The 19,924-nt window shown below is 37.4% G+C and overlaps 2 protein-coding genes across 2 annotated transcripts; one reads left to right on the forward strand and one right to left on the reverse strand.

Annotated features, from left to right (window-relative positions):
- Positions 1 to 6,692: 6,692 nt before the first annotated feature.
- Positions 6,693 to 7,649, reverse strand: LOC121031241 (olfactory receptor 11H6-like). Its single transcript, XM_040476431.1, has one exon. It carries the CDS (start codon positions 7,635 to 7,637, stop codon positions 6,693 to 6,695), a length of 945 nt encoding a protein of 314 aa, XP_040332365.1. The 5' UTR covers positions 7,638 to 7,649.
- A 10,301-nt stretch (positions 7,650 to 17,950) lies between these two features.
- LOC121031242 (olfactory receptor 11H4) lies at positions 17,951 to 18,931 on the forward strand. Its single transcript, XM_040476432.1, has one exon. The coding sequence runs from the start codon at positions 17,951 to 17,953 to the stop codon at positions 18,929 to 18,931; it is 981 nt and encodes a 326-aa protein (XP_040332366.1).
- Positions 18,932 to 19,924: the final 993 nt, after the last annotated feature.

Here is a 19,924-nt window from a genome sequence, read left to right on the forward strand (position 1 = left end):
TCCCAAAAAGCAAAAGTCCAGGACCAGATGGCTTCACAAGTAAACTCTACCAAATATTTAAGGAGTTAATACCTAGGAGCACCTGGGTAGCTCAGGCGATTAATCATCTGACTCTTGATTTTGGCTCAGGTCATAATTTCACAGTTTGAGTTGGGTTCAAGCCCCACATCGGGCTCTGTGCCTACAGTGTGGAGCTTGCTTGAGATTCTCTCTTTCCCTCTCTATGCTCCTCCCCCATTCATGCTCACTCTATCTCAAAATAAATAAACTTAAAAAATAGTTAATACCTATTATTCTCAAACTATTGCAAAAACTAGAAGAGAAAGAAAAACTTCCAAATATATTCTACAAAGCCACCATAACTCTGATACCAAAACCAGATAGACACACAAAAAAAGAAAACTACAGGCAAATGTCTCTGATAAACATAGATGCAATTATTCTCAGTAAAATATTAGCAAACTGAATCCAATAACATGTTTTTAAAAATCACCACAATCAAGTAGATTTTATTCTGAGAATGTAAGGATGGTTCAATACTTACAAATCAAAGAACGTGATACATCATAAAAACAGAGTTGTTAACGAGTTCAAACCTCACATCGGGCTCCAAGCTGACAGGCAGAGCCTACTTGGAATTCTCTCCCTCCCTTCTTGCCCCCCCCCCACTTTCCTTCTCTGTCTCAAAACAAACTTAAAAAAAAAAACAGAAAGAAAAAAACATTGGATCATGATGAATGGGCTCAGTAAAGTCACAGGACACAAAATTAACATACATATCTGTTGTATTTCTATACACTAACAATGAGGTAGCAGAAAGAGCAATTAAAACAATTCTATTTAAAAGTGTACCAGGGGTACCTGGGTGGCTCAGTTGGTTGGGCTTCCAACTTCGGCTCAGGTCATGATCACACAGTTAGTAATTTCGAGCCCCACATCAGCCTCTGTGCTAACAGCTCAGAACCTGGAGCCTGCTTCAGATTCTGTGTCTCCCTCTCTCTCTGCCCTTCCCCCACTCACGTTCTGTCTCTGTCTCTCTCAAAAATAAACAAACATTAAAAAAAAACAAATAAAAATAAATAAAAAAATAAAATAAAAGTTTATCAGAATGCCTGGGTGGCCCAGTCAGTTAAGCGTCAGACTTTGGTTCAGGTCATGATCTCACAGTTTGTGAGTTTGAGCCCGAGGTTGGGCTCTGTGTGGACAACTCAGAGCCTGAAGCCTGCTTTGGATTCAGTGTCTCCCTCTCTCTCTGCCCCTTCCCCATTTGTGCTCTGTCTCACTCTCAAAAATAAACAAACATTTAAAAATATTTTTTTAATGTACCAAAAAGGGACACCTGGGTGATTCAGTCAGTTAAGCATCTCTGTTTTTTTTTTAATATTCATTTTATTTTTGAGAAAGAGATTTTTATTTATTTTTTTTATTTTTATTTATTTTTTTTAATATATGAAATTTATTGTCAAATTGGTTTCCATACAACACCCAGTGCTCATCCCAAAAGGTGCCCTCCTCAATACCCATCACCCACCCTCCCCTCCCTCCCACCCCCCATCAACCCTCAGTTTATTCTCAGTTTTTAACAGTCTCTTATGTTTTGGCTCTCTCCCACTCTAACCTCTTTTTTTTCTTTTTCCTTCCCTTCCCCCATGGGTTTCTGTTAAGTTTCTTAGGATCCACATAAGAGTGAAACCATATGGTATCTGTCTTTCTCTGTATGGCTTATTTCACTTAGCATCACACTCTCCAGTTCCATCCACGTTGCTACAAAAGAGACAGTGTGTATTTTTGAGAAAGAGAGACAGAGCCCGATGCAGGACTCAAACTCATGAACCATGAGATCACGACCTCAGCCAAAGTCAGACGCTAAATGAACTAAGCCACCCAGGCGCCCCAAAGCATCTGACTCTTGATTTCAACTCAGGTCATGATCTCATTGTTCATGACAGTGTGGAGCCTGCTTGGGATTCTCTCTCTCCCTCTCTCTCTGCCCACTCATGCTCATACTCCCTTTCTCTCTCTCTCTCTTTCTCTCTATCTCACACACACACACACACACACACACACACACACACACACACACACTCCCTCTCTCTCTCAAAATAAATAAACATTTTTTAAGTACCACAAAGAATAAAATACCTGGAATAAACTTAACTAAAGAGGTGAAAGACCTGCACTCCTAAACTATAAAACAATGATAACAGAAATAAATGATCACACACACAAATGAAAGGCAATACATGCTTATGTATCAGAAGAACCAATATTGTTAAAATGTCCACACTACCCAAAACAATCTACAGATTCAATGCAATCCTTATCAAAATACCAGAAACACATGGGCACCTGCCTGGCTCAGTTTCTTGACTGACTCCTGCTTTTGGCTTTCAGGTAATGGGACTGAGCCCCTCATTGAGCCCTGTGTCAGGCTTCACACTGAGTGTGGAGCCTGCTTGGGATTCTCTCTTTCTCTCTCTCTGCCCCTCTCCCCCATTCGCATGCTTTCTCTCTAAAATAAAAATTAAGAAAAAAAAAACATTTTTCATAGAACTAGAACAAATAATCCTAGAATGTGTAAGGAAACACAGAAGACCCCAAATAGCCAAAAGAAATTTGAAAAGAACAAAGCTGGAGGTATCACAATTCCTGACTTCAATGTATTCTACAAAGCTATAGTAATTAAAATAGTAATGGTACTGGCAGAAAATAGACACATAGATCAATAGAACAGAATAGACAGTCCAGAGATAAAACCATGCTTTTATGGTCAATTAATCCACAACAAACGAAGCAAGAATACACAATGGGAAAAAGGCAGTTTCTTCAACAAAGGGTGTTTGCAAATCTAAACAGCTACATGCAGAAGAATGAACTGGACCATTTTCTTACACTACATATAAAAATAAACTTAAAATGGATTAAAGACCTAAATGTGAGAGGTGAAACCATAAAATGCCTAGAAGAAAACATAGCCAGTAATTTCTTTGACATCAGCCTTAGCAACATTTTTCTAAATGTTTCCTCTGGCAAGGGAAACAAAAGCAAAATTAAACTATTGGGACTATGTCAAAATAAAAAATTTTTGGTCACCAGGTGGCTCAGTCAGTTACAGGTCCAACTTTGGCTTGGGTCATAATCTTGTGGTTCATGAGTTCGAGCTCCCTGTTGGGCTCTCTGTGGAGCCTGCTTTGGATCCTCTGTCTCCCTCTCTGCCCCTCCCCCACTCATGCACAAGCACACACACAGGCAGTCTATCTCTCTCTGTCTTTCAAAAATAAACATCAAAAAAGAGACTGCTTACATAATAAAAATTCTCATTTGAAATCATGATAAAATATAAAAAATAAAATATAGTAAAAAATATAAAAAATATAAAATCATAAGAAAAAAATAAGACTTTTGCACAGCCAAAGGGGTGGCAATGAAAAGTGGTGTAGCCTGTGTGGAGAAGAATATGGAGTTTTCTCAAAAAATTAATAAAAGAAATACCATATGATTCAATAATTCCACAGTCAGGCCAAAAAAAAAAAAAATTCCACTGCTGGGCACTTACCCAAAGAAAATGAACACAACTTCACAAACATATATGCGCACATCTCTGTTTTCTTGCATCATTATTTAAGACAGCCAAGATATGGAAGTAACCCAAATGTCCACTGATAGACGAATGAACAAAGAAGAATTGGTATATACATACAATAAAATATTATGCAGCCATAAAAGAAAGAATGAGATCTTGTCATTTGGGAGAACATGGATGGACCTAGAAGGTATTATGCTAAGTGAAGTAAGTCAGACAGAGAAAGACAAATACCATATGATTTCACTTATATGTGAATTTAAAAAACAAATGAATACGGGTGCCTGCATGGCTTAGTTAAGCGTCTGACCTCCACTTAAGTCATGGTCTCATGGTCCGTGGGTTTGAGCCCTGCATCAAGCTCTGTGCTGACATCTCAGAGCCTGGAGCCTGCTTTAGATTCTGTGTCTGCCTCTGTCTCTGCCTCTCCCCTGTTTTCCTTCTGTCTCTCTCTCTCAAAAATAAAGAAATATTTTTTTAAATTAATAAAAAATAAAAACCAAATCAATAAACAAACAAAAGCAAAATCAGACCTATAAATACAGAGAACAAACCCAGCTTTGCCAGGGGGGAGGGGATTGAGAGGGATGGGCAAAATGAGAAGTGAAGAGGAGTAGAAGTTTCAGGCTTCCAGTTGTGGAATGAATAAGTCACATGAATAAAAGGTACACTATAGGAAGTATAGTCAGTGTTGTTATAAGTGTTATAGTGTTGTACGGTGACAGTGTGATATGGTATACACTTGTGAGCACAGCATAACATATAGAGCTGCTGAATCACTATGTTGTACACTTAAAACTAATGTAACATTATGGGTCAACTATGCTCAAATAAATATAGATAGATAGATAGATACATATATATATATATATACATATATACATATATATATATTGAGTTTTCTAGCCCATAAACAGGTTATATATTTAAATTTATTTACATCTTTGATTTCTCTCAGAAACGCTTTTTAGTTTTCATTGCATAGGTCTTTCACATCTTCTATCAGATTTACTTCTATTAAATATTTTTGTGACTTATAAACGGTGTTTTTTAATACCAACATCTAATTGTTCCTAGCAATTGCATATAGAAATAAAGAGATTTTTGTATATGGATCTTATATCTTGACATCTAAAAAATCTTATTTTTATTTAATACTTCTAGTAGCCTTTTTTGTAGATTTCATTGAATTTTCTACATAATCATTTCATATCTAATGAAAGACAATCTTCTATCTAGATGACTTTTGTTTTTCCTTTGTCTGATTGCACTTTCAGTATAACGTTGAATAGAAATGATGAGAACTGGGGCTCCTGGGTGGCTCAGTTGGTCGAGCGTCCAACTTCAGCTCAGGTCATGATCTTGTGGTCTGTGAGTTCGAGCCCCGTGTGGGGTTCTGTACTGACAGCTCAGAGCCTGGAGCCTGCTTTGGATTCTGTGTCTCCCTCTCTCTCTGCCCCTCCCCTGCTCATGCTCTGGCTCTCTCTCTCTCTCTCTCTCTCTCTCTCTCTCTCTCTCTCTCTGTCAAAAATAAGTAACGTTAAAAAAAAAAAAAGAAGTGGTGAGAGCAAACATTTTTGTCTTGTTCCTGATTTTAGAGGAAAAGCATTCATTTTCACAAGTATGATGTTAGACTCAGGGTTTTGAAAATGTCTATTACAGATCAAAGAAATTTCTATCCCCAGTTTGCTAAGAACTTTTCTCAGGATGGGTGTTAACTGGAATATAGTTTCATGTGTGCAGATATATTACATATTACTTAGATTTTTATGTACCAACTTGCTCATTTAACTACATTATCTAATACAATTTAAATGGGGAATTTGCTTTAAAGAAAATTTGTAACTGGGAACTTGACTTTTTACCAATATAAGATTTTATGAGTCACAAATCTTCATTTCACTCCTTTTCTTTTTAAATTAATATTTCTCTTTCTTTTTTTTATTTAACATTTATTCATCTTTGAGAGACATAGAGAGACAGAGCATGAGTGGTGGAGGAACAGAGAGGGAGACACAGAATCTGAAGCAGGCTCCAGGCTCTAAGTTGTCAGCACAGAGCCCAACACAGGGCTCGAACTCATGCATGGTAGGATCATGACCTACAATGAAGTCAGATGCTTAACCAACTGAGCCACCCAAGGTGAGATTTTTATTAAATTACAATTTTTATTAAGTCTTACCCTTAGTATATAGTATTGAGCAGGCTTCCCCAAAGTTCAGATAAAATATTCTATTGTGACCTTGAAGTTTCTAGTAATCAGATTCCTATCTCTCCAGTTTCATATACCATTTTCCTCAAGATGGCCAAAATTAACCTTTATTATCTTTGAAAACCCCTTAATTACACCTGCACTTATGTGGAATTTAATTCCCCTAGATTTCTGCATGGCTTATTCCCTTACATTAAAATATCACCTCCTCACAAAAATACTCTCTGATACTCTGATCTAAGTTATGCCCTATCCTACCACTACAATTTTTGTATTGATTCTCTGTTTTTCCTCTTATAGTACCTCTGGTATTATAGATCTTTGAGTTATCTGCTTAACTGTCTCTCTCATGATAATGTGAGTTTCACAAAGGGAGGGATATCAGAGAGGTAAATGAATGGGTGAATTAAGTGTACCAACCCCAGAAGCCAACTGACTAATTTATTTTTTGACTGAACTGTTAGGTCAAATAACCAGGGAGCAGTCATCAAATTCATCTGCATCTGTCTTCATCTCAATCTCTTAGAATCACTGGCTTTTCCTCTTTTGGGCTGTGCATTCAACTCAACCTCCCTTCACATGAAACTAACCCAAATTGTGATGCCCCTAAGTGCTAACCATTTTAAAAATGTGATCCTGTTTCCAGGTATCTTAATTATCTTGCATAGATAAAAGATAAGAAGAATGTAATCTGGTCCTTACTTTATAAATGGAGGATTTCAAAATTGACTCAGGAAAAGAAACTTCTGCTACCGTCATTAGTGTTTGAGTCACCTTTAGTAATCACTGTAGCCTCCTTCACTTTACCCAAATATATGTCACATATTTATCTAAAATAGTGGCTCTATAAGATGAGTCTGTGTATTGGGGTTGGTCTAGGTACACTAGAATGAGTACTCATTTGCTTTGACTAATTTTTGTGCACATATGAATTTTTCTCAAGGCAGCCTTCATGTCATTGTTCCGGAGACTATAGATCAGTGGGTTTATAAGTGGGGTCACTGATGAGTAGAACAAGGTTACAATCTTCTGTATCCCAGCTGCATTTCCAGAGGTTGGGCTGATGTACATGACCATGATGGATCCATAGAAGAGAGACACCACAGCCAGGTGGGAACCACAGGTGGAGAAGGCCTTACGTCGGCCAGCTGCTGAAGGGACACGCAACACTGCTCTGAGAACCAGGGTATAGGACGCAAGGATGAAGAAGAAGCTGATGAAGATAATAAGAGAGCTCAATATAGAACAGGAAAGCTCAATTCCAGGGGCAGGGATGCAGGACAGAGCCAGAAGAGGACCAGGGTCACAGACAAAGTGGTCAATGGTATTGGGACCACAAAAGGGGAGTTGTGTGATAAAATAGATAGGGACTGGATAGCAGAGGAAGGCTGTGACCCAGCAGAGGGCCACCAGGTTCATGAAGAAGTGGCTACTCATGATGTTAGGATAATGGAGAGGCCGACAGATGGCCAAGTACCGATCAAAAGCCATGAGGGGCAGTAAGAAAGTCTCAGTAATGCCCATGGAGAAGAAGAAGTAGAACTGGAAGAAGCAAGCAGTGAAAGAGATGGTTTTGGTCTCAGATAGGAAGTTCTTTAACATATTGGGAACAGTAGTGTTGATGTAACAGATCTCCAGGAATGAGAAGTTGGCCAGCAGAATGTACATGGGGGTGTGAAGCCTGTGATCCAGCTTCACTGCACAGACAATGGCCCCGTTCCCCATCAGTGTCAGGATGTAGGACACAAAGAACAACACGAAAAGGAGGACCTGAATCTCTCTGGAGCACGGAAAACTCAGTAGTATGAATTCGGTCACTGTGCTGACTCCTGACATATCCATGGCTTCCTAAAGGGGTAGAGAGGAAGAAGTGTCAACGACAAAGATGACCTTAATCCTCAGGAATATTTCCTTTGTAGAGATCCCAAACTCCTTCAGATTTTGTAATTCCATTAAATAAATAATATAACTATACTACTAAAGACTATCAACCTTTCAGAGTGCTGGTATGATCAGATTTTGAATCTCTGTATTCTCCCATTTCTCTTTCAGAATCTTCTCATGGTAAAATAAAAGATCTTATGTGATAAGCAGCTTGAAGAATGTTAAGGACAGTACTAACAAAAGTAGGTAAGTAAGAAAATCATGTACTTTTATCTATAGATTAAGATATATAGACCCTTAAAATTTGACACAGAATTTCAATTACTTAAATCTTTGGAATCAGAGATAAAAAAGTTAGGCATCAGAAGAGGGAGAAAGGTAACAAGGTGCAGAAATATTTATACATTTCAGTGTTATTCTGGATCAGTGTTGGAATTATAAGTTTTGGCATCCTAAGATCATCCAATAATGGAGACAAAAACATCAAACATACCATCTATTATTCAGTGTTCATCATGGTTAAGTAAATAAAAATTTGAACTCCCAGACATCTACATAATGGCTTTCATATTGGTTCTTTTACGTGATGAATTAAAATACTTCTATAAAATTTTGGTCTAGGTTAAATCCCTACTTACAGGTAGAAAAACTGAGCATGTATCTGGTATATTATTTGAGGATTTTTGAGGGTTTTGCCTAAAGTGTCATGATACTTAGTAAAGCCTCTATTTTGGGTTATGGATAGAGGCAGAGGCTCACAAATGTCAGATAATCCCAAGCAGAGGCCTCTGGGAACCAGGAACAGTGGTGGGAGCCATAAACTGTCCCTCTAGACAAGGATTCCCCTCCTACTTCCTCACTCCCTCTATTGCCCACATCCTACTTTAGATATGGAAGGTTGCATTGTTTTGGGAAGTTGAAGGAGAATTTTTGTGAAAATTTCCTTCTCTGCTTTAGTCGTAGATGTGCGATTTCCATGTGTGAAAGGAAAACAAAGCCTATGAAATTGTCTACAATTCCATTGTTAGTAGTTTTGTCTTAATTTATTAATTTATTTTAGGATCCCCTTCACTAGTGAAGGACAGTCATCATTTGGACCTAAATGACCCAAGTGACACGATTGATGACATTTATTCAAGAAAAATATAAGTGCAGAATACAGACCGAGATTATTTTAATTATTCTAGCTAAGAATATTTATTAATGTATCAGTTATAAAATGCATGACTTTCCGGATTGCATAATGTCATAGCTTTAAGGGTGATCTTAATGATTTCAATTTGGTGACACAAGGGATCAGGGAAGTTCAGAATTTTCCACATCACACTTCACTGTAAGGCTCCTCTTTGGTTTGTGACTGGATCATGTTTGGCAATATTAAGCATTGAGTAATTCCTCTGTAGCAGGAATTCAGTGTAACCCAGAAGTCAAAGAATCCATGAGGAAAAAGGTGTAAAAGGAGGCAATATTTGGTGATTAATGTCTATGAGGATTGCAATGACTTTGTAAGCCATGTGGGAATGAACCCACCAAGTGGGCATGTTCAGTCATGTTTTCCCTCCTCGAAATGGCTGATCATCTGCTCTGTGGCAGAGCCGAACACAGCTAAAATAAGAGAGAGCTGAAGTTTTTTCTGCCCTGCTCCTCATCGCCACTTTGCCAGTCGTTTCCAGATGTCACTTCCCTAACATGCTGTTTCCCCCAAAGAGCTGGTTCTGACTGGATATACCTCCTGGTTACTAAGGATGGACTTTCCATACTTCCTCATCCTCATCTCTCTCACTTCCTTGATTCCCAGCCCTCTTAGTTGCAAAGATGAATGTCCTTACATTCTTCATGTAACTTGAGGTGCTATTGTTTCCACAACCACATAAAAGAAGGCAGTGCTAGAAGACACACCTAAGAACTCTCCTAAACTTGTATCTCTTCCAAACCTACCTCCTCATAGAACTGGCAGCTCTGACCTGAAATCTTCTGTTTGCACTGCAGCAAGAGGCAGGCACGATGGAGGATGTGGCATCCTTGGCATCCAGCAGCCCAGAGAAGGTGTTTACATTGCTGGGCACAGGACATTCATTTGGAGAAAAATTGGCATATATGCTACACAACAGAGACTTATTTATGTTTCTCTGAAATCTGTATCTGATTCCTCCTAAGGGATATAGTCTCCTGGGACCAAAAGTGAGAATTCATGACAGAAGATTATCAGTTATATCCCCAATGTTCTCTTCCCTCAGGAGCCCACTGATTGGCCTTTGGGACTCAGTTTCCCACTGGTGATCAGAAACTCTCATGCTATTCTTAGAGCCAATGTCTATTTTGTTCAATAGACAAATTACTCTTATGATGATGCAATCACTACAGCAACACCTGTTTAGCTGTAATACAAGTTTTTTGGTTATCTTTATGTTCCTTTATATTCAATTTTATTCATTTTTTTGAGATTTGGACTCTCTTATCTATCAGTTTCAGAGTTATGACATCAGATCTCTCATCCTCATTCCTGTTGACTCAGTGAGTGGCTTGAAAAGGGTTATTCCCTTTCTTTGGGAGCAGGCTTTCTCTCCCAGGTCAGCTCTGTTGTGCTAATAAGACACCAATAAGTAAAATTCACTGCGTGAGTTAACCTCACTTTGATCAGATTTTGCTTATGTATCCTGAAGCTGTGTTGTTAGGTATCTCCTACCTTTTTTTCCTGGAGAAACGACCCCTCTTGAGTCATATAGTGTCCTTCTTTCTGGTAATGTTCTTCATTCTGAAGTCTACTTTGTCTAATATTAAAGTGGCTATTCCAACTTCTTTTTGTTCAATGTTTGAATCGTGCATGTTTTTCTAGTATTTTACTTTTAATTATTTTTATTTAAAGAGGACTTTTTATAGACAGTATTTTGTTGCATCGTCCCTTTTTTTCTAATTTATACTCTCAGTCTCTTAGTTTCTTTAGATCATTTATATTTAATCTAATTTCCAATGTGATTGGATTAAAATGACCATTTTGCTAATTACATTCTCTTTATTCTATCTGTTCAGTTCTTTCCCTTTTTCTTTCCTGCCTTCTTTGTGTTATTTTTTATGAATCTACTTTAACTCCATCACTTCCCTATTATTTTTATCTGTTTAAAATATTTAAAATTGTTTTTCTAGGGTTTAAAATATTTAGTCGGAGTCTAAATTCAAATAATATCATACTACTTCACGTGTTGTGAAAGAGACTTACACCAGTATATCCCCAATTCCTCACTCTCATCCTTTGGGGTATTTTTATGTTATAAATTTCACTTTTACTTATGCCATAAACACAAAATATTGCTACCATAAATGTTTCTTTTATTCCATTCCCAATGCTTTTCATTTCTTTGGTGGATGCACATGTCCATCTGGTATCACATTCCTTCTGACTGAAAAATTAAACAATATTCATAGTGCAAGTCTACTTGGCAGTGAATTTTCTCAGTTTTGTTTTTATAAGAAAGTATATATTTCTCCTTCATTTTTTCCTGCTTTATTGAAGTATGATTGACAAATAAAATTTTTATATTTTAAGTTGCACAGCAAGTTTTTTAAGATATACAACATGATGATTTAATATATGTATACATTGTGAAATGATTACCACCTCAAGTAACTTAACACATTTCTCACTTTTCCTACTTAATTGCATTGAGTCTATAGACGACTTTTGGTAGGATGGGAATTTTAATAATATTAATTCTTCTAATCCATGAACAGGATATCTTTCCATCTGTTTGTGTCTTTCTTCAACTTCTTTCATCAATGTCCTAAAGTTTTCAGTGTATAGATCTTTCACCTCCTTAATTAAATTTATCTCTAGGTATTTTTACTTTTTGATGCTTGGCAGCAGGAGTGTTCCTGGTCTATGGCTGAGTTAAACAGCCATTTCAGGATCTACAGTTGGACCAAGTTCATAGGGCCTGCTTCAGGGACATGAACATGTGTCTGCAACCCAGTCCCTTGGCATTACTAAGGCTAGAGCTGGGTCACAGGGCAGTTCAGGGACCATAGCCAGACTGAGGTTGGCAGGCACAGGCAAGTGTGACCCCTACCATGTCCTTTGGTGGATGGATGGTGTTGGTGGTGAAACTAAGGCCAAATATAGTTTAGCCAAGTCCACAGAGAGATGGGGCTGTTTCTGAATCTATACTTAGGAGCCAGGTTAGTGAGTCTGCCACCTGGGCATGGATCTGCCTACTCAAAATGGTCCTCTTTGATCATGGGCTGCACTGGGGTTTCACAATCTCTTGTACAGATCTCAAAGCTCCCACTTTGTCTCATGTATGGCTGCCAAAGTATTGTTACTAAGGATGATACAAGGCCACCATTACCTTGATACCAAAGCCAAAAAAAGACACTACAAGAAAACTACTGCCAATATCCCCAATTAATATACATGCAAAGAATTTTCAACAAAATATTAGGAAACCAAATTCAACAATACACTAAAAGGATCATAAAACCATGATCAAGTGGGACTTATCCTTGGGACACAAGGATGGTTTGACATAAGCAAATCAATATACGTGATACACCACATTAACATAATGAGGGATAAAAATCTTATGATCATCTCAATAGATGTAGAAAAAGCATTTGAAAAAAATACAATACCTTTTCTTAAAAAAAACTCTTAAAAATATGGGTACAGAAGAAATATACCTCAACATCATAAAAGCCATATATGACAAGCCCACAGCAAGCATCATACTTAATGGTCAAAGGTCAAAAGCTTTTCTGCTAAGATTAGAAACAAACAAAGGTGTCCACACTTACCATTCCTATTCAGTGGTAGTCCTGGAAGTCCTAGTCAGAGCAATCAGTCAAGAAAAAGAAATAAAAGATATCCAAACCAGAAAAGAAGGTAAATTGTTTCTGCAGTAAGCATAAGAGACTGTTAAAAACTGAGAATAAACTGAGGGTTGATGGGGGGTGGGAGGGAAGGGAGGGTGGGTGATGGGTATTGAGGAGGGCACCTTTTGGGATGAGGACTGGGTGTTGTATGGAAACCAATTTGACAATAAATTTCATATAATGAAAAAAATTGTTTCTGCAGATTACATGATCACATATATAGGAAATCCTACAGACTCCACCAAAAAATTATTAGAACTATCAAAAAATTGAATAAACTTGCAGGATAAAAAATCAACATATGGAAATCAGTTGTGTTTATATGCACTATGAAATATCTGAAAAAGAAATAAAGAAAACAATCCCATTTACAATAGCATCAAAAACAATAAAATACTTAAGAATGAATTTAACCAAATAAGTGAAAGATCTGTACACTGAACACTATAAGACTTTGATGAAAGAAACTGAAAAAAGACAATGCAATCCTTATCAAAATTCCAATGGCATTTTTTAACAGAAAGAGGAAAAAAAACCCTAAAATTTGAATGGAACCACAAAAGATCCTGAATATGCAAAGCAATCCCAAGGAAGAACAAAGCTGGAGGCATCACACTTCCTGATTTCAAGCTATACTGCAAAGCTGTTGTAATAATCAAAACAGTAAGGGTATTGGTACAAAAATAGACACAGAAGCGTACAGAACAGAATAAGAGCCAAGAAATAAACCCTTACAAATATGGTCAGCTAATATTTAACAAAGGAACCAAGAATACTCAGTGGGGAAATGGTGTAGAGTATCACTGAACATCAAGTTCACTTAAAAGCTACCCCAAGATTTTCTCATTGTCATCACTGTCACCTTTTCCTACGAATCATATTTTAAAGAAGTGGTTAAAAAGAGCCCTCAGTGATACCACCTTACACCTGTCAGGATAGCTAACATTAACAACTCAGGCAACAACAGATGTTGGCAAGGATGCGGAGAAAGAGGATCTCTTTTGCATCGTTGGTGGCAATGCAAGCTGGTGCAGCCACTCTGGAAAACAGCATGGAGGTTCCTCAAAAAACTAAAAATAGAACTACATTATGACCCAGCAATTGCACTACTAGGGATTTATCCAAGGGATACAGGTGTGCTGTTTCGAAGGGACACATGCACCCCCATGTACATAGCAGCACTATCAACAATAGCCAAAGTATGCAAAGAGCCCAAATGTCCATCGATGGATGAATGGATAAAGAAGATGTGGCATATATATATATATATATATATATATATATATATATATATACCATATATGTATACATACACACAATGGAGTATTACTTGGCAATCAAAAAGAATGAAATCTTGCCATTTGCAACTATGTGGATGGAACTGGAGGGTATTATGCTAAGTGAAATTAGTCAGTCAGAGAAAGACAAAAATCATATGACTTCACTCATTTGAGGACTTGAAGAGACAAAACAGATGAACATAAGGGAAGGGAAACAAAAATAATATAAAAACAGGGAGGGGGACAAAACAGAAGAGACTCATAAATATGGAAAACAAGCTGAGAGTTGTTGGAGGGGTAGTGGGAGGGGGGGATGGGCTAAATGGGTAAGGGGCATTAAGAAATCTACTCCTGAAATTATTGTTTCACTATATGCTAACTAATTTGGATGTAAATCTTAAAAAAAATAAAAATTAATTTTAAAAAAAGAGCCCTTAGAAGAAACCTTTATTTTTTCAGAAGAAAAACAAAAGACTAATGATAAAAAAATTTCTTCTCGTGTTTGCACTGATTTCAAATTGCCCACCAGAAAATGAAATAAAAATGAAAACTGACAATTTGATTAGATTAGTCAATTAAATGACTTCTGCCATCTTGAATTTCAGTCACACAAGGCAGTTCCTATCTGGTACCGACTACCAGGTCATTACATTACAGAAAAATATAGTGAATTTAACTTTAAAGTTATTCACAAACATGTCTCAGTTTCAGAATTCAAATCATGGACAAATTTTCCATTTATTTATTGCACTTATCTCCCCTGAGGGTGATTCTTTAGTGGAATGCAATCTCTTCAATAGAAAGCATCCTGAAATTTACTCAGTATTTCCCCCTGGATTCTGTTTCACAACAGAGCTAATCTACTAGGAGCTAATCTACCAAAACCTGCATGAGCCTCAAAGACTGGAAAGAGGATGCACTCCAGGGGAAATATGAGGACGTCTTCAAGTTTTAGAGTAATCCCTGAGAGGGATTAATCCCTGAGATTAAACACAGCTTTACATGTTACAAGATCTCAGTAAACGCGTAGAGAATACGCTTCTAGAGCCTCCAGAAATTAGGGAAGTCCAGCGAACCATATATAATGCCCTCACCTGGAGTTTTCCTCATCAAAGCCAGTGAAGAGAAGATGCCTATATGTTCAACTCCTCTGTGTCCATCCCTTTTTCCAAGCTGAGCCAGGAAATCCATCATTGTATGTAAGAAAAAAGGACTAATTGTCCATATTACAACCACTGCTGTGATGTACTACAGGCTGCCTTTTACTCTGTAAATCTGATTAGTCATTTTTTCTCAGTAGTAGTACAGTGTGAACATTCCATATATGAATACGTGACATTTACATTCCTTGGGTAAAAACTCATGCACCCTCTGTGAAGCTTATCTGTAAAACAAAACGTTAAAGTAGATTATCTGGACCATTTTTCCCCACTATTATTTTTTTATTATTAAGGACCATCTTCTTAAAATAATCTCACTTTCCAAGAGTAATTAGGTGTTATATTCTTCTCTAACACAAACTGAGAAAACAGTGTATCAAGCGAGGGACATTTGGAAGGAAGCTATTTAATCAAACTATTATTCTTGAGGTGGCCATCCAAGAATGCTGAGTTGATTGGTTGGTTAGTTTCTTGTGTTAGAAAGGAGGTATGGAAAAGCTAGGATTGTAGCTCATATAATGATTTATAAATGCCAAAAACGTGAAAATGGCATTTTTTTAATGGTATAAAATGGTAAATACACCATTCTAATGCCCTACCTATTCCCAGCAAGTACTTTTGGAGGCTTTAGAGGGTAGAGTGATACAGAACTTTATGCAGTTTATTTCATCAGTGGTTAAAATAAAAATTGATTACCCTGGCTTTTCAATTACATTCCCAACCCTTTGATTATCCTATTATACTTACCAACACCTTCACCAAAGGCTACAGGAAAAATAATGTTTCTGCTAATAAATTTTACAGGGTACAGTTGCAGAAAAAAATGAAATTAAGTGTGAAGTTGTTGATTATAATGGAGAGTATCCTGAAATGTTATTCAAATTAAGAAGGCATGGCATGGCCCATTGTTTCAGAAAGAATATATGAAGCACAGATCTCAGGATTCTGATTCCTAGTTTGAATCTGTCAATCTGGACTTAGTTCCTGACCTGTACCAGGAAATTGATTTATTTATGCTTCATAAATAACAGTCTGGGAATTGTCCACTGAGCACCTTATCCAGTGAAGGTGGTTAACAAATGGATTTCAAGTTCAACATTGATTAGAAAACTGTCCAACTTTAAGAGGCGCCTGGGTGGCGCAGTCGGTTAAGCGTCCGACTTCAGCCAGGTCACGATCTCGCGGTCCGGGAGTTCGAGCCCCACGTCGGGCTCTGGGCTGATGGCTCAGAGCCTGGAGCCTGTTTCCAATTCTGTGTTTCCCTCTCTCTCTGCCCCTCCCCCGTTCATGCTCTGTCTCTCTCTGTCCCAAAAATAAATAAACATTGAAAAAAAATTAAAAAAAAAAAAAAGAAAACTGTCCAACTTTAGAACTTGGGTGCACAAGCCTCCTTTTTGTGCTTCCTTAAAAACCACCAACAGAGGACTAGTGATACTAAAGTCCAGATCTTCTCTGTTCTTATTTTCTTTTCAAATTTCTTTATCTTCCATTCCTGACAGTTATATCTAGTGACCTTCACTAGACAAGGCAAGTGGTTTGACAAGTTTAACAAGAAAACTCAATATTGAAACTACCATTTTTAAGATTCTTACTCAGTGCTTTCTAATATTAATTAATTGCAAGATTACTCTGTTGTTTAAACACAAAACTTGGTACCTTTTTGTTCAATTCTTAAATACTATTGAAGAGTACATGCCTATCCAAATATTTGAAATTGCCTTCTCCCTTTCAGAAAACATAATTAACTATACCAGATAAAATTGCAGATAAAAATGCCATTCAATCTAAGATCCCTTTGTTTTTATCATCCAAAATTATTTATTAAATGAACTAAAACTTTGCACTGAAAACATAATTTTCTTTATTTTAACTAGGTAGGATCTGAATATGAAAACTAAGACAGTTCATTCTGTATAGTATGTGTAAAAACATGAAAATAAACACTTGCAAATAGAAATAATTCAAAATATTCTTACTTATTCTTTAGAGCAAAGATATTTGATATGGTTGGTCTTTTGTATTTTTTTTAGGTGTTTCACTGAACTGTTGTGATACTTTAAAAGAAAATCTTTATGGGCACCTGGGTGGCTCAGACAGTTGAGCATCTGACTTCAGTTCAGGTCATGATCTCATGGTTTGTGGGTTTGAGCCCCACATGCGGCTCACTGCTATCAGCGCACAGCCCACTTTGGATCCTCTGTCCCCCTCTCTCTTTGCCCCTGCCCTGCTTGCACTCTCTCTATATATATTCAAAAATAAATTTAAAAAAACATTTAAAAGAAAATCTTTAAAGGAAAATTTAAGAACAGCCGGAGAAAGGCCTTTGCCACCTGTGGTTCTCATTTAGTTGTGGTGTCTCTTTTTTATGGGACAGTCATGATAATGTATGTGAGTCCTACATATGGCATCCCAACTTTGATGCAGAAGATCCTGACAGTGGTATATTCAATCTTCAATTGAATCTTGACTAAGGTGATGTCTGTGACTTTTAATTCACTTGATTAGACTATCCTGAAAATCCAATGTCCTGGAGTAAGTTTTATCTGCATGAGTAAGTCAACTAATTTTGTTCTTTTGCCAAGGTTTAACCCAATATCACACCAGCTGTCCTCAAAATCTTTTTTTAACAAGGTAAGCTGAGTAAGAGAAAATGGATGAGTTTGTTCATTGAAGATTCATAATCAGCTTTAGAAAAACAAACCAAAATCACAAAAGGTCTTCTTAGGGATCAAAGAAATCAAAAAAGAAAGAAAATTTTCACATTGTACCACTAATGTGGAAAATTCTTGCTGCACTGCATTCTAGCAAAAGAAAACTAAGATTTAGAACCACAATCAATTCAAAATAAGGTGAGATTTATTCCCATCTAGTCTCAAAATATCTCATATTTTCCTGTAGAGCTTAAGTTCTCTTCTCAGTTAAGTTCTTGAGATATGTAGGAAGCAAAGAAACTTGTGTTACCCTCATGTTTTTCTTCTTCATAGGTTTAAGACCCATGAACAGGTCAGCAACACACATTCACCTTGTGACTGAGTTTATTCTCCTGGGGTTCCCTGGTTGCTGGGAGATACAGATTTTCCTCTTCTCACTCTTTTTGGTGGCTTATGTCTTGACGCTGCTGGGGAATGGAACCATTATCTGCGCAATAAGATGGGACCCACGACTGCATACCCCAATGTACTTTCTGCTGGGAAATTTTGCCTTCCTTGAGATCTGGTATGCTTCATCCACAGTTCCTAACATGTTAGCCAACATTCTCTCCAAAACCAAGACCATTTCATTTTCTGCCTGCTTCCTCCAGTTCTACTTCTTCTTTTCCCTGGGCACAACTGAATGTCTCTTCCTGGCAGTAATGGCTTATGATCGGTACCTGGCCATCTGCCACCCACTGCACTACCCCACCATCATGACTGGGAAACTCTGTAGAATTCTGGTCTCTCTCTGCTGGCTTACTGGATTCCTTGGCTACCCAATCCCCATTTTCTTCATCTCCCAACTCCCCTTCTGTGGATCCAATATCATTGATCATTTCCTGTGTGATATGGATCCACTGATGTCTCTGTCTTGTGCTCCAGCCCCCATTACTGAATTTGTTTTCTATACTCAGAGCTCCCTTGTTCTCTTTTTTACTATTATGTACATTCTTCGATCCTATACCTTGTTGCTCAGAGCTGTTTTTCAGGTCCCTTCTGCAGCTGGCCGGAGAAAGGCTTTTGCCACCTGTGGTTCTCATTTAGTTGTGGTGTCTCTTTTTTATGGGACAGTCATGGTAATGTATGTGAGTCCTACATATGGCATCCCAACTTTGATGCAGAAGATCCTGACAGTGGCATATTCAATAATGACTCCTCTCTTTAATCCTCTGATTTATAGTCTTCGTAATAAGGACATGAAAGTTGCCCTGAGAAACATCCTGTTTAGAATGAGAATTAGTCAAAATTCTTAAGCCAAAAATGTCCATACTTCCAAATTCCAGTAAAGAGTAAGTTGGAGATGTGAAAGTTTTTTTTTTTAATAATCTTTTAGTTCTTACCCTCAGTAATTAAAAGCCTTTCTTTTTCTACTGGAAGTGTGCTCAGCTTACAAAGCTATGCTGACTACTAAAACCTAAATTCACTGTAATTCAATATGCAGTTAAATTTTTCTAAAGCCTATCATAATTGGAGTGATAAAATGGGATTAATTTCTGAGAGAAGTTAGACTTCCCTGAAAGATACACCTTCAGTTTTAGGACAAGTCTAATGACCTTTACCAAATTATTAAAGGTGCAGTGATTTTTTTCAGTTTTTTTAGGTATAATTGATATACAAAAAGACTGCACATGTTTAATGTACATTAAAGGTACAGTGGCTTTTAACTAGCCATGAGACCTTTCTATAATTTTTTTAATGTTTATTTATTTTTGAGAGAGAGAGACAGCATGGTCAGGGGAGGAGCAAAGAGAGAGGAAGACACAGAATCCGAAGTAGGCTCCAGACTCTGAGCTGTCTGCACAGAGTCTGACATGGGACTCTAACTCAGGAACCATGAGATCATGACCTGAGTTGAAGTTGGACGCCCAACTGAATGAGCCACCCAGGCTCCCCAAGACCTTTCTATAATTTTCAACAGACACTCATTTTTTATTCCTAGTCCAACAAGCTTATCTAAACACAGTTTCTCTATATTAAAAGAGAGGGGCAAAACTCTCTTGACCAATAGGAACTCTTCCAACAAATTTTCTTAGAGATATAGTTCCTTTGTGGTATGTTTGAAATAAAACTTAGATACAAGCTAAAATATAATTTGTTGAAGTTGCTTTTAACAGTTCTATTATTGCATGTACCATGTTGTGGCATAATTTATTTACTTACGTGTACTCCTAAGAAAGCTCCTTGAGGACAGGAATTACCTTTTTCCTTTGTGGATCCCAACCACACAGTGACAGAGAGGAAAGCAG

This window comes from Herpailurus yagouaroundi, unplaced genomic scaffold, assembly GCF_014898765.1.
Source record: "Herpailurus yagouaroundi ecotype Mexico unplaced genomic scaffold, PumYag 141, whole genome shotgun sequence".
Lineage (NCBI taxonomy): Eukaryota > Metazoa > Chordata > Mammalia > Carnivora > Felidae > Herpailurus > Herpailurus yagouaroundi.